At 50.8% G+C, this 14,175-nt stretch overlaps 1 protein-coding gene across 1 annotated transcript in view; it reads right to left on the minus strand.

The window, feature by feature from the left end:
* The window catches only part of LOC310935709 (uncharacterized protein), a gene marked incomplete at its 5' end in the record, with an annotated part of 25,653 nt that continues 11,478 nt past the window's right edge, over window positions 1-14,175 (minus strand). The window contains 14 exons of the mRNA XM_083899643.1: window positions 1-1,398; window positions 1,733-1,896; window positions 1,980-2,135; window positions 2,824-2,920; window positions 3,000-3,151; window positions 3,449-3,575; window positions 3,871-4,046; window positions 4,155-4,304; window positions 4,377-4,496; window positions 4,631-4,774; window positions 4,867-4,989; window positions 7,518-12,135; window positions 12,269-12,411; window positions 12,606-13,268. Of these exons, the coding sequence (XP_083755769.1) occupies window positions 1,300-1,398; window positions 1,733-1,896; window positions 1,980-2,135; window positions 2,824-2,920; window positions 3,000-3,151; window positions 3,449-3,575; window positions 3,871-4,046; window positions 4,155-4,304; window positions 4,377-4,496; window positions 4,631-4,774; window positions 4,867-4,989; window positions 7,518-12,135; window positions 12,269-12,411; window positions 12,606-13,268 (6,932 nt within the window). The 3' untranslated portion in view covers window positions 1-1,299. The remainder of the gene's footprint in view (window positions 1,399-1,732; window positions 1,897-1,979; window positions 2,136-2,823; window positions 2,921-2,999; window positions 3,152-3,448; window positions 3,576-3,870; window positions 4,047-4,154; window positions 4,305-4,376; window positions 4,497-4,630; window positions 4,775-4,866; window positions 4,990-7,517; window positions 12,136-12,268; window positions 12,412-12,605; window positions 13,269-14,175) is intronic.

Here is a 14,175-nt window from a genome sequence, read left to right on the forward strand (position 1 = left end):
TTGAAATAGTAAACATGACAATGTAAACAATCACTATGACATCATCACTCACTCACTCTCCCACACCAAAGTCCACAGAGAAAACTAGTGATTTTAGCTCACAGGGACACAGGAGTTGCTGGTCCTCTGCTGCCTCGTGTGGTCACTTTGTGTCACTGAGTTAAGTCTAAAGTAAATATTTTAAAAGCGGAGAGTGAGTGACTTTGGTGTGGGAGAGTGAGTGACTTTGGTGTGAGAGAGTGAGTGACTTTGGTGTGGGAGAGTGAGTGACTTTGGTGTGAGAGAGTGAGTGACTTTGGTGTGGGAGAGTGAGTGACTTTGGTGTGGGAGTGTGAGTGACTTTGGTGTGAGGGGAGTGAGTGACTTTGGTGTGAGAGAGTGAGTGACTTTGGTGTGAGAGAGTGAGTGACTGGTGTGGGAGAGTGAGTGACTTTGGTGTGGGAGAGTGAAGGACTTTGGTGTGGGAGAGTGAGTGACTTTAGTGTGGGAGAGTGAGTGACTTTGGTGTGGGAGAGTGAGTGACTTTGGTGTGGGAGAGTGAGTGACTGGTGTGAGAGAGTGAGTGACTTTGGTGTGGGAGAGTGAGTGACTTTGGTGTGGGAGAGTGAGTGACTTTGGTGTGAGGGGAGTGAGTGACTTTGGTGTGAGAGAGTGAGTGACTTTGGTGTGAGAGGGTGAGTGACTGGTGTGAGAGAGTGAGTGACTTTGGTGTGAGAGAGTGAGTGACTTTGGTGTGAGAGGGTGAGTGACTGGTGTGAGAGAGTGAGTGACTTTGGTGTGAGAGAGTGAGTGACTTTGGTGTGAGAGAGTGAGTAGTTTACAAACTTCAGTCTATAAAGACTTGATCATGTGACATAAACATCGTAGACTGATTTCCTAACATTAAGTTCATCATCACAAACGTGTTCAATATTTATTTTTGAATAAAACCCTTTTCATTAAACACCTTCTCTTTGCAGCGACACGTTACTTTATCTACTTTTATTTATGTATTTATTTACAAACGTCGTGAAAACGTGTACACGCCCACATAGGAAGTGACCCTAGAAAACAAACAAGTAAACAAACAAACAGTTCAGTGTGACCTCTAGTGGCGAGGAGGACAGAATAAAGATGGCCGACACGTCTCCACTTCCTGTCCCCATGGAAACATCTACAGTCATGACGAGTGAGGAAATGGCCCTTTAACTTCAAAATAACTGTGTGTGTGTGTGTCTCTCTCTCTGTGTGTGTGTCTCTCTCTCTCTGTGTGTGTCTCTGTGTGTGTGTGTGTGTGTGTGTCTGTGTGTGTGTAACAGTTCATCCTCCGAGTGAATGAGTGAAGGACGTCGGCCTCATCTTCATCTCAGTGAACGAGATCGACGAATGTTTTCCTTTCCAGGACGCCCAGATCACACCCTGACACACACACACACACACACACACACACACACACACACACACAGAGACACACACACACACACACACAGAGACACACAAAGAGAGAGAGAGAGACACACACACACACACAAACACACACACACACACACACAGACAGAGACACACACACACACAGAGATAATATCACTATCTGCCACCAGAGGGCGTCTCAATCACAAAAACATCTTTCATATGTTATGTACATGTGTGTAAGTTAGACACACATGTAGCATCACTGACGTCATCAGTGATGTCATCAGTGATGTCGTCAGTGACGTCATCAGTGATGTCATCAGTGAGGTCATGAGGTCACCTGGTGTCTGGTGCTAACGTCGTACAGTCCGTTGAGGTTAGCCTCGTGACAGTTCTGGTACCACCAGCCTCCGCGGTACGACACGGCGCAGCGAGTGATCCACGCCGTGGAGTCGCGGTCTTTGGTGGAGAAGACGTGGTCGTCGTGGTAACCGAGCGAGTCACCTGAAACAGAGGAGGGGGGCGGGGCTTAGCCAGGCGCTCTGCCTGCTTTGACAGTGGGCGTGAAAGAGTGGGCGTGGTCTCACCTGCCGTGCCGCGGTACCCGCCCACCTTCAGCCTGTAGTCGTCATCAGAGACGGTGAAGACGGAATATGAGGCAAACGCTGACTCGTCTCTGTCTCTAAGGTCAACACGAAGAGACATGCTGGTCCTGGACGTTAGGACATGGAGGACATCTAGACCTGAGGACACAAAGACCTGTCTGTCTTCAGAGACTCTGTCTGTCTGTCTGTGTCTGTCTCTCTGTCTCTCTCTCTCTCTGTCTGTCCACCTGTCTGTCTCTCTCTCTGTCCCCCTGTCTGTCTCTCTTTCTGTCCCCCTGTCTGTCTCTCTGTCTGTCCACCTGTCTCTCTCTCTGTCCACCTGTCTCTCTCTCTGTCCACCTGTCTGTCTCTCTGTCTGTCCACCTGTCTGTCTCTCTGTCTGTCCACCTGTCTCTCTCTCTGTCCACCTGTCTGTCTCTCTGTCTGTCCCCCTGTCTGTCCACCTGTCTCTCTCTTTGTCCACCTGTCTGTCTCTCTCTCTGTCCACCTGTCTGTCCCCCTGTCTGTCTCTCTTTCTGTCCCCCTGTCTGTCTGTCTGTCTGTCTCTCTTTCTGTCCCCCTGTCTGTCTCTCTTTCTGTCCCCCTGTCTGTCTGTCTGTCTGTCTGTCTCTCTGTCCACCTGTCTGTCTCTCTGTCTGTCCACCTGTCTCTCTCTCTGTCCACCTGTCTCTCTCTCTGTCCACCTGTCTCTCTCTCTCTACCTGTCCACCTGTCTGTCTCTCTCTCTGTCCACCTGTCTGTCTGTCTCTCTGTCCACTTGTCTCTCTCTCTGTCCCCCTGTCTGTCTGTCTCTCTGTCCACCTGTCTGTCTCTCTGTCTGTCTCACCCAGCCAGAACTCTCCGTCCACGTGTCCAAACCCTTGGACATAGTCTGTCCATCCTCTGTAAAAGTCCACTGACCCGTCTCTCCTCCTCTGGAAGACCTGAGGACACAAGACACGTCAGCTGACATCATCACTGAAGAGGGAGGAGCCAGTCGTCCGCGGCCACGCCCCCATTTACCGTCCAGCCGCCGCCGTCCGTCTCCATGTCACAGTAAACCCTGGTGGGCGCCCCCTGCTGGCCTTCAGGGTAAATGTCCACAGGGCCGGACGTCCTGACGCCGTTGAGCAGCTCCTGAGAGCAGTCGTTAGGGAACGGGAACCTGAGGACACCTGAGGACAAGAGGGGGAGGAGCCTGTGAGGTGACGGGACACGCCCTCTGGAGGAGCCTGTGAGGCTACGGGACACGCCCTCTGGAGAAGAGGGGGAGGAGCCTGTGAGGCTACGGGACACGCCCCCAGGAGGGGAGGAGGGGGAGGGGCCTGTGAGGCTACGGGACACGTCCTCTGGAGTAGAGGGGGAGGAGCCTGTGAGGCTACGGGACACGCCCTCTGGAGAGGAGGAGGGGGAGGAGCCTGTCACGCTACGGGACACACCCTCAGGAGAAGAGGGGGAGGAGCCTGTCGTACCTGTGGTGAACTGTGTGGAGACACCGGTGGACGTCTGTCCGTCTGTGTGCAGCGTCACGTCGTACGTTGATTCTGGACGAAGTCTGTTTACGACGAACCGAGTCACCGATGAGTTCAGCGTCACTTCCTGTCAAAAGATCGGGGTTTTACTGACACGGCGACGCCCCCTCACCGAGTCTACGATATCTTCAGAACACGTTCACGACTTTGTCTCACTGTTTGTAAACCACTCACTCTCTGCTGCCTCCTGTGGTCACTGTGCGTCACTGCGGTCAGTCAAACACCGAAGAAGACATCTGGACTTAGTGACAGCAGTGACACAAAGTGACCACACGAGGCAGCAGTGTTCAGTTTCCCGTTCTGAAGATATCGTAGACCTCGTGGAACGACCACTAGGAGGCGCACACACTTCACCTTCATACCTTCATGTCCTGATGGTCTGTCGTATGGTACGTTAGCATGTAGCTCCCTGTGGGTTTGGAGGGCGGTTTCCATGACAACGTGGCAGAGCGAGGGCTAACGTTTGAGGCCCGAAGATCTCGCACATCTTCATCTTCATCTTCATCTTCATCTTCATCTTCATCTTCACTCCCTGAGGCTGGAGACCATGGTCACTTTTCAACAAATGTTCAAGATCCAAGTTTGTGTGTGTGTGTGTGTGTGTGTGTGTGTGTGTGTGTGTGTGTGTGTGTGCGTGACCTCTGACCTCTGCTGGTGGTAAAGCTGGTCTCCTCCACGTTGCTCTTGGCTCCGCCCAGTTGGCTGCTGATGGTGACGGTGTAGGTGGTGGAGTCCTGGAGGTCGCTCAGCTGATGCTCCGCGGCGTTTCCAGAAACCGTGATCCTCAACTCTGACCCTGAACAGGCAAGGGGTCAGAGGTCAGAGGTTAGGGGTCAGAGGTCAGGGGTCAGAAGAGGGCGGTGCTCACCTGGACCTGATCCGTAAACGATGGCGTATTTATCGACGGCGGCGAGCGCTGGACGCCACAGCAGCAGAGCGCTGGTGTCGCTGATGTTTACGGCGCGAAGGTTTGTGGGCGGAGCCGGCACTGGAACGTAAAAGAGTTCACATTAAAGTAACTAAGCCCCGCCTTCTTCTGAGGCTAACCCCGCCCAGCGCCCAAATGCAGTAGCTGGTGTTTGACCAGAGGGGGCAGCAGACTGAGGGTCAGAGGTCACTCACGTGTGGTGACGACCTCGCTGATCGCCTCACTCTCGTCTTCACCGAGGACGGAGACGACGCTGACCTCGTAAGACGAGCCGGGCGAGAGCTGAGAGACGGAGAGGGACGTGTCCTCAGAGTCCAGGGACATGGACACGGTGTCCTCTACAGAGACAAGAGACAGAGTCTGGACATTAGTCTCACAGTCCATGGTCCCAGTGTGTGTGTGTGTGTGTGTGTGTGTGTGTGTGTCTCACCATCCTCTGTGTGTGTGTAGGTGACTTTAAATCCACTGACTCGTCTCTTTGGTTTGGTCCAGGACACGATCAGAGACGTCTCTGTGACTTCACTGAAGACCATGTCTGTGGGAGGATCTGGACCTGGACCATGTGAGTGAGGACAGGAGTGAAACAGTGTGAGGACAGGAGTGAGACAGTGTGAGGACAGGAGTGAAACAGTGTGAGGACAGGAGTGAGACAGTGTGAGGACAGGAGTGAAACAGTGTGAGGACAGGAGTGAAACAGTGTGAGGACAGGAGTGAAACAGTGTGAGGACAGGAGTGAAACAGTGTGAGGACAGGAGTGAGACAGTGTGAGGACAGGAGTGAGACAGTGTGAGGACAGGAGTGAGACAGTGTGAGGACAGGGGACAGGAGTGAAACAGTGTGAGGACAGGAGTGAGACAGTGTGAGGACAGGAGTGAAACAGTGTGAGGACAGGAGTGAAACAGTGTGAGGACAGGAGTGAAACAGTGTGAGGACAGGAGTGAAACAGTGTGAGGACAGGAGTGAGACAGTGTGAGGACAGGAGTGAGACAGTGTGAGGACAGGAGTGAGACAGTGTGAGGACAGGGGACAGGAGTGAAACAGTGTGAGGACAGGAGTGAGACAGTGTGAGGACAGGAGTGAGACGGTGTGAGGACAGGAGTGAGACAGTGTGATTGACGAGGACAGGAGTGAGACAGTGTGAGGTCAGGAGTGAGACGGTGTGAGGACAGGAGTGAGACGGTGTGAGGACAGGAGTGAGACAGTGTGAGGACAGGAGTGAGACAGTGTGATTGACGAGGACAGGAGTGAGACAGTGTGAGGACAGGAGTGAGACAGAGACGTTCAATAAAAGACAGAATCAGGTGAAGAAGACAAATAAAGTGAAAAGTTTTGGTGACAGAATAATTTATTCATCCATTCACAGACGTGTGTGTGTATATATGTGGAGTGTACACATATATACAGTATATATATACAGTATTTATATATACAGTATATACAAATATACAAACATGAGTCCTGGACAGAAGACGGACAGTGAAAGAGTGAACTGCTCGTTCACACCTGGAAATAAAAGTGTGGGAGGAATAAAAACATGAGAAGAACTGCAGCGTTTTTAAAATTCATTCACTAGTCTGAGTATCAGAGGAAACTAATGTGACTCACTCTCCCACACCAAAGTCACTCACACACTCCCACATCAGCTTTTAAAATATTTAATTTTGACTTAACTCAGTGACACAAAGTGACCACACGAGGCAGCAGAGGACCAGCAGCTCCTGTGTCCCTGTGAGCTAAAATCACTGGTTTTCTCTATGGACTTTGGTGTGGGAGAGTGAGTGACTTTGGTGTGGGAGAGTGAGTGACTTTGGTGTGGGAGAGTGAGTGACTTTGGTGTGGGAGAGTGAGTGAGTTTGGTGTGGGAGAGTGAGTGACTTTGGTGTGGGAGAGTGAGTGACTTTGGTGTGGGAGAGTGAGTGACTTTCGTACACTTGTCTTCTTTGATACTCAGATCAATGTGACTTTTATTTACAATCAGGTCTGAGGTGACGACAGAGACCAGATGTGGTCTTACCCTGGTCTTAGGTGAAGGGTGAAGGTGTCAGTGAAGCTGCTGTTAGCTTAGCCTGGCTGTTAGCTTAGCTAACCCTGAATGAGAGAAGACCAGAGCAGCAGTGAATGACGCTGTTGTTGTTAAGTTGTTATAAACCGTCATTTGATGTCAACTCAGTTGTTTACACTGGTTTAAACTGGTTTAAAGTGGTTTAAGGTGGTTTGTCAGCGTGAGGTTCCCCAAGGCTCAGACCTCAGACCGCTAACGTTTGACCTGAAGACGATAAAACATCGTTCACAGCGAAGTCAAACTGGGAATGACTCGATGATAAAACGCTAAGATTATAATCCAAGAATCAATCACGACGGCAAAAATCACGCCGAGTTTCCTGAGAACTTTGGGTTCAACGGTTAGCAAACCAAGTTAGCCAAAAGTGATGCTAACAATAGCCTGCTAGCACCAGTGTTTACTGAGACGTGACATCAAACACCTGAGTGTCTTTAACGTTTGGGTGTACGATGATGATGAATTCATGAATATGACTGTTTCACACATTCATGTGAGCGAACAAACAGCACAAACACAAACAACAACAACAACAACGACAATGATGACAACAACAACGACAGCAGATCACCTGTAACTGACGTCGTGTTTTTAAAACAAACACACGATGAATGTTGAAACGAACACAAGCAAACATTGAAGACAGAGTTCAGGTTCTTTACAGTGTGGTTGTATGAGGTGCTGACTGTTATGTGAGCGCCCCCTGCTGTTGAACCAGTGAAACCACGGCTGCCAGCAGGCAGACAAAGAAAAATCTGATTTTAGCCACTTTAGCCACAACAGACTGAGTGAATCAAACCCCTGATGTCGTGGGCGAGGCTCAACCTTCTGTCGTCACCTCATAGAACCAAACTTCCAAACGTGATCAGCTCAAGACAAAAGTGCGATGAAGACGCGACGCGTGACGAGCGTTTTTGTTCTCAAGAGGAAAAGAACAAGTTGTGAGTGAACAACATCGAGAGTGATGTTGTAGTATTGTGCAGCAGCAGTTTGTGTTGCTCTGCCGTCACAATGACTTGTACCTGTGCTGATGTTGAGCCGGTGCAGTCTGGACTGAAGACCTGGACCCTGTCCAAGCAAAGTCAGGGTGTACTCGGTCTGAGGAGGCAGATCCTGGAAGTGGACCGAGCGAGCCGAACCAGGAAGAACTTCTTGGACGGTTGTGGTTTGTTGTTTTGGAACATGTGTCACAAGACTTTCTGGTATTCTGTTTTCTGATTCCAGGTCATTGACTGGTTCTGGATCTGGTTGTTGAGGATCTGGTCTTTCAGAGTCTCCCTCTCTCTGATTTTCCACTTTTTGCCTTGTGACAACAAAGTTTTTGTACTTCCCTTCTGGTGCGTTCCAAACCAGAGTGAATCCACTTGAGGTCCGGTTTGTCACTCCGACATGGTCCAGATGTTCCCTCGTGACTGCGGGTGAAGAAATGTCGGATTCCACCAAAGCTTTGGACGCAGCACTTCCTGTTTGTTCAGTTTTGCCGTCAAAGGGATTTGTTTTTGGATGCTTGATCTGGCTCTTATTCACGTACGGTCTGGTCGCGGTTCGCCGATGTCCGGTTATATTTCGTGGTGGTAATCGTCTCCGTTGGAATGAGACCGGTCTTGAGGATCTAGAATCAGAGGACGGTTGACGTAGAGTTGGTCTCTCTTGAACTGTAGGGACTCTGGGTTTATGGACATCAGAGTTGTCGCCCGTAGGTTCTTCTCCTCCAGATTTGATGGCTTGGATCGGAACACGTTCTCCACTTTCTAATGTGTGGATTTGTGGTCGAACAGTGGCATCAAGTATCATCTGGACTTTGTTATACCTCGTTATGGTCCGTGGTGGTTCTGGTCTCTTTGGGAGTGAGACTGGCTCTGAGGATGTTTGTCTGCTCGTTGGTCCACCTTGGATAGTAGGGATAGAGTTCTCACCAGAACTGATTCTGGGTTCATGGAAGTCAGAGTCGTCACTGGAAACTGAGACAATAGTTTCTTCTTTTCCTGAGTCTGTGGTTTGGACCGGAGAACTTTCCTCATCGTGGACTTTGTCAATCTGTGCTTCGACAATATTCTGAGTTCTGACTGGGGTTTGTGTTCTGATGGGGGTTTGTGGTCTGTCAGGGGTTTGAGGTCTGTTGGGGGTTTGAGGTCTGTTGGGGGTTTGAGGTCCGATGGGGGTTTGCGATCTGTCAGGGGTTTGTGGTCTGTCAGGGGTTTGTGGTCTGTCAGGGGTTTGTGGTCTGTCAGGGGTTTGTGGTCTGTCAGGGGTTTGTGGTCTGTCAGGGGTTTGTGGTCTGTCGGGGGTTTGTGGTCTGACAGGGGTTTGAGGTCTGTCAGGGGTTTGAGGTCTGTCAGTGGTTTGAGGTCTGTCGGGGGACTGAGGTCTGTCTGGGGTTTGTGGTCTGTCAGGGGTTTGAGGTCTGTTGGGGGTTTGTGGTCTGTCAGGGGTTTGAGGTCTGTTGGGGGTTTGTGGTCTGTCAGGGGTTTGTGGTCTGTCAGAGGTTTGAGGTCTGATAGGGGTTTGTGGTCTGATGGTTTTTTTTGGTCTGATGGGGATTTTTGGTCTGAAGGGGTTTTTTGGTCTTATAGGGGTTTGTGGTCTGACAGGGTTTTCTGATCTGATGGGGGTTTGTGGTCTGGTCTGGGGCGTGGTCTGGGGTCTGTCACTGGTGTGTGGTCGGTCAGTGGCCTGTGGTCGGTCAGGGATTTGTGGTCTGGTCTGGGGCGTGGTCTGGTGTCTGTCACTGGTCTGTGGTCTATCAGTGGTCTGTGGTCTGTCAGTGGTCTGGGCTCTGTTAGTGGTCTGGGGCCTCTCAGGGATTTGTGGTCTGTCAGTGGTCTGGGATCTGTTAGTGGTCTGGGGCCTCTCAGGGATTTGTGGTCTGTCAGTGGTCTGGGATCTGTTAGTGGTCTGGGGTCTCTCAGGGATTTGTGGTCTGTCAGGGGTTTGTGGTCTGATGGGGGTTTTTGGTCTGAAGGGGGTTTTTGGTCTGAAGGGGGTTTTTGGTCTGATGGGGGTTTTTGGTCTGACGGGGGTTTTTGGTCTGATGGGGGTTTCTGATCTGACGAGGGTTTGTGGTCTGGTCTGGGGCGTGGTCTGGGGTCTTACAGGGGTTTGTGGTCTGCCAGGGTTTTCTGATCTGATGGGGGTTTGTGGTCTGGTCTGGGGCGTGGTCTGGGGTCTGTCACTGGTGTGTGGTCGGTCAGTGGCCTGTGGTCGGTCAGGGATTTGTGGTCTGGTCTGGGGCGTGGTCTGGGGTCTGTCACTGGTCTGTGGTCTGTCAGTGGTCTGTGGTCTGTCAGTGGTCTGGGCTCTGTTAGTGGTCTGGGGCCTCTCAGGGATTTGTGGTCTGTCAGTGGTCTGGGATCTGTTTGTGGTCTGGGGTCTCTCAGGGATTTGTGGTCTGTCAGGGGTTTGTGGTCTGATGGGGGTTTTTGGTCTGAAGGGGGTTTTTGGTCTGATGGGGGTTTTTGGTCTGATGGGGGTTTTTGGTCTGACGGGGGTTTTTGGTCTGATGGGGGTTTCTGATCTGACGAGGGTTTGTGGTCTGGTCTGGGGCGTGGTCTGGGGTCTTACAGGGGTTTGTGGTCTGCCAGGGTTTTCTGATCTGATGGGGGTTTGTGGTCTGGTCTGGGGCGTGGTCTGGGGTCTGTCACTGGTGTGTGGTCGGTCAGTGGCCTGTGGTCGGTCAGAGATTTGTGGTCTGGTCTGGGGCGTGGTCTGGGGTCTGTCACTGGTCTGTGGTCTGTCAGTGGTCTGTGGTCTATCAGTGGTCTGGGCTCTGTTAGTGGTCTGGGATCTGTTAGTGGTCTGGGGCCTCTCAGGGATTTGTGGTATGTCAGGGGTTTGTGGTCTGATGGGGGTTTTTGGTCTGATGGGGTTTTTTGGTCTGATGGGGGTTTTTGGTCTGAAGGGGGTTTCTGATCTGATGAGGGTTTGTGGTCTGGTCTGGGGCGTGGTCTGGGGTCTGTCAGGGGTTTGTGGTCTAACAGTGGTCTGGGGTCTGTCAGGGGTTTGTGGTCTATCAGTGGTCTGAGGTCTGTCAGGGGTTTGTGATCTATCAGTGGTCTGAGGTCTGTCAGGGGTTTGTGGTCTAACAGTGGTCTGGGATCTGTCAGTGGTCTGAGGTCTGTCAGGGGTTTGTGGTCTGATGGGGTTTTTTGGTCCGATGGGGTTTTTTGGTCTGATGGGGGTTTTTGGTCTGACGTGGGTTTTTGGTCTGACGGGGGTTTTTGGTCCGATGGGGTTTTTTGGTCTGACGGGGGTTTGTGGTCTGAAGGGGTTTTTTGGTCTGACGGGGGTTTTTGGTCTGATGGGGGTTTTTGGTCTGATGGGGGTTTCTGATCCAACGTGGGGGTGTGGTCTGGTCTGGGGTCTGTCACTGGTCTGAGGTCTGTCAGTGGTCTGAGGTCTGTCAGTGGTCTGGGGTCTGTCAGTGGTCTGAGGTCTCTCAGTGGTCTGGGGTCTCTTAGTGGTCTGAGGTCTCTCAGTGGTCTGAGGTCTCTCAGTGGTCTGAGGTCTGTCAGTGGTCTGGGGTCTCTCAGTGGTCTGAGGTCTCTCGGTGGTCTGAGGTCTCTCGGTGGTCTGAGGTCTCTCAGTGGTCTGAGGTCTCTCGGTGGTCTGAGGTCTCTCGGTGGTCTGAGGTCTCTCAGTGGTCTGGGATATGTCAGTGGTCTGAGGTCTCTCGGTGGTCTGAGGTCTCTCGGTGGTCTGGGATATGTCAGTGGTCTGAGGTCTCTCGGTGGTCTGAGGTCTCTCGGTGGTCTGAGGTCTCTCGGTGGTCTGAGGTCTCTCAGTGGTCTGAGATCTCTCAATGGTCTGGGGTCTGTCAGTGGTCTGCGGTCTCTCGGTGGTACTTGTTTTTTTTCGCTCTCCTGCTTGACCGAGCAGAAGTCCTTGGTCTGGACTGGGCGCCCCCTGCTGACCTGGGGTTTTATGGCTTGTTGGAGGTTTGGTAGCTCTGTGTGGATACTGAGGCGGTCTCAGGTTTAATCGTGGTTTGTTCTGAAGAGGTCGACCATGTGGTCCGGGTCGACGGAAATAAGGTTTGGTGGTCGGGTGATGGAAGACCTTCTGGTTAGAGGTGGTTCTCGTGGACGGTTCATCTTCTCTCAGTGACTCTGTGATTTCAGAAGAAGATTCTTTTCTCTCCAGAGAAGATAAATCAGTTTCAGGAGAAAACCTTTGTTTCTGTGTCTCTGGTTTAGGATTTAAAGGTTGAGTTGGACGAGTCCAGAACCTCAGATGAGGACGAGTTCGGTTCCCTGGATTAGGAAAGGGTCCAAACACGAATCCATTTCCTGTAACATTTTGGCGAACTGTGATTTTTCCTCTTTCTATCAGAATCCTTTTCTGGTTTGGTTGAGGTCTGGTGGATCCAGGTGAAGATGCAGATGTGAAGATCGGCGTTTTCACCTGAACTGAAGGTGATCCATCAGGTCTGGTCTCTGACTCTCTGCTCACAGAACCATTGAAACGAGGAGGAGAACGTGGAGGAGAACGTGGAGGAGAACGTGGAGGAACTCTCAGACCAAAGTTTGGCCGTGGACGGCGTGTGAAGCCATGTTTCAGAGGTGTTTTACGGAAAAGTGTTGAAGCAGCTTTTCCTGAAGGTGAAGGTTCTGTCGTTGTTGGTTCTGCTGACTCAGAGTCCACCTGGTTTCTGAGATGATCGGGTTCATCACGTGTGAGTGAATCTGTCTTCACTGAAGAAGATGTGAGTGATGATGATGAGGAAGAGGAGGAGGAGGAGGAGGGTGAAGATGATTGTGAGGATGATGAAGGTGACAGTGATGGTGATGATGAGGCTGAAGATGGAATGATGAGTGATGATGATGATGATGATGATGGAGGAGGTGCAGTCGATGAGGATGAAACCTGGGAATTGGAAGATAAAGATGATTGTGATGATTGCAAGGTCAACGAGGAAGACTGTGGGGAAGAAGAAGACGGTGAAGATGAAGAAGATGAGGATGATGAAGACGGTGAAGAAGAAGACGGTGAAGATGAAGATGAAGAAGTCAGCGGCTTCAGTCCCGTTAGAATCTGCGTCTTCATCACGTCTGTGTGGGCAGAGAAGCTGGAGGTCTTAGACAGGTGAACGGAGAACGTTGAGACGTTCAAACGTTGGTAAGTGTCCTTCAGGAGTTTGTGGAGAGGATCCAGGTCCTTCTCTGCAGGTGAGGGATTCAAACCCTCGCCCGCTAACTCTGTGCAGCCACCGCTTCTGTCTCTCTGGGTTAATCTGGGTGAGTGCGTGACTTTGACTTTGTTCAGACATTTCTTCTCCTGGTTTGGAATCATTGGAACGCCGACTGCTCCTGGTCCTGTGGAAACATCTGGCTGCTGCAGATCCTCTGCTCTGGTTTCTGAATCAGTTCCAGACGTTAAAGCTGGATCCTGGTTGTTGTTCTTCCTCTTGAGGTTTGATTGAGGTTCAGCGCTCAATCTGTTTTCTGGTTTTTTGGAGACAACGGGTTTGGGTTTTTTTGTCACTGTCTGCGTTTTTCCTTCTTGTTTCAAAGATCCAGAAGAACCTGGAAAAACTCTGCTCACGTTAAAACCAGAAGGACCCGAGACTTTTGGTTTCCTGGATAAAGTGAGTCGTTCAGCATGAACAGATCTGCTGTCATTGATGACGTTGGTAACCAGAGGTTTAGAACCTGCTGCCACAGAGGGGGAGGAGTCTCTGCTCTGCTGTCGGTCGGTGGTGAAGTCCTGGTCTACGTGGTCCAGGTGTGGTCCAGGTGTTGGTGTGACCTCTGTGGTCACCTCCGCTAACCTCTGTCCTACAGATGTGAGGGAGTGAGTGTTCAGGGTCAACGTTAAGGTCACGACACGACGGCGATAAATCGACTAAAGGACGGAAACAACACCGATGATTCAAAATCCTAAACCTGTAAATCAGGATCAGTCCTCCTCCAGTCCACAAGGAGGCGCTGCTGCGTCTAGAGTTAGAAATTGTTCACATAAATGTTTCCTGACATAATTACAGTCAGGGTCCAAGAGGCCGACATGCAATACACCTGAGCGCCACCAGTGGTCACAGTTGAGCACACAACTGATTATAAGTCGTGGTGAAGGCTAACACCAGTGAGCTATCACATGTAGCATAATAACAACAAGTTACGACGGGCTAGCTCCTCTCACGCGTCACAGAGTTAGCAGGAATGTCATTTAGCCAAGAAACAAACTTCCTTCTGAAGTAAATCCAGAGCGCCACCTTCAGGTCTGGACTGAGTGACGTGCGCGGCTCGCTGCGACTGGTGTTCGCGACGTACGTACGATATTCAGGACTTTTTAAATCGTGGATAAAAAGTCTTGAAATAAACATTTGAATGCAGCGTAATTATGACCATCATTTACGACGGTCCTTGAATGCAACACGGAGACGTGACGTCGCGTCAGTTTCATTTACTGTTTCCACTTCTGCAGGTTTTTGGACGGTGGGATTTGAATCTGTGACCCTTGTTGCTGTGAGACATCAGTGCTAACCACCGCTGCACCATGTGACCTCAGTCATTGAGTTGTAATATTTTATAAATATAGAAAAAGAACTTGAGGATTCAGACGGATTCTTTTACGTTAATTTCTGTGCGATGTTCGGATTGAGCCGAGTCTTTGTTTTGTCTTCACGCTTCGTTTCTAACATGTGCTTCAGTTTCAGTCTCATGAGAAACAGAAGAAGAAGAAAAC

This window comes from Microchirus variegatus (genome assembly GCF_963457635.1).
Source record: "Microchirus variegatus genome assembly, chromosome: 13".
In the NCBI taxonomy this organism is placed as follows: domain Eukaryota; kingdom Metazoa; phylum Chordata; class Actinopteri; order Pleuronectiformes; family Soleidae; genus Microchirus; species Microchirus variegatus.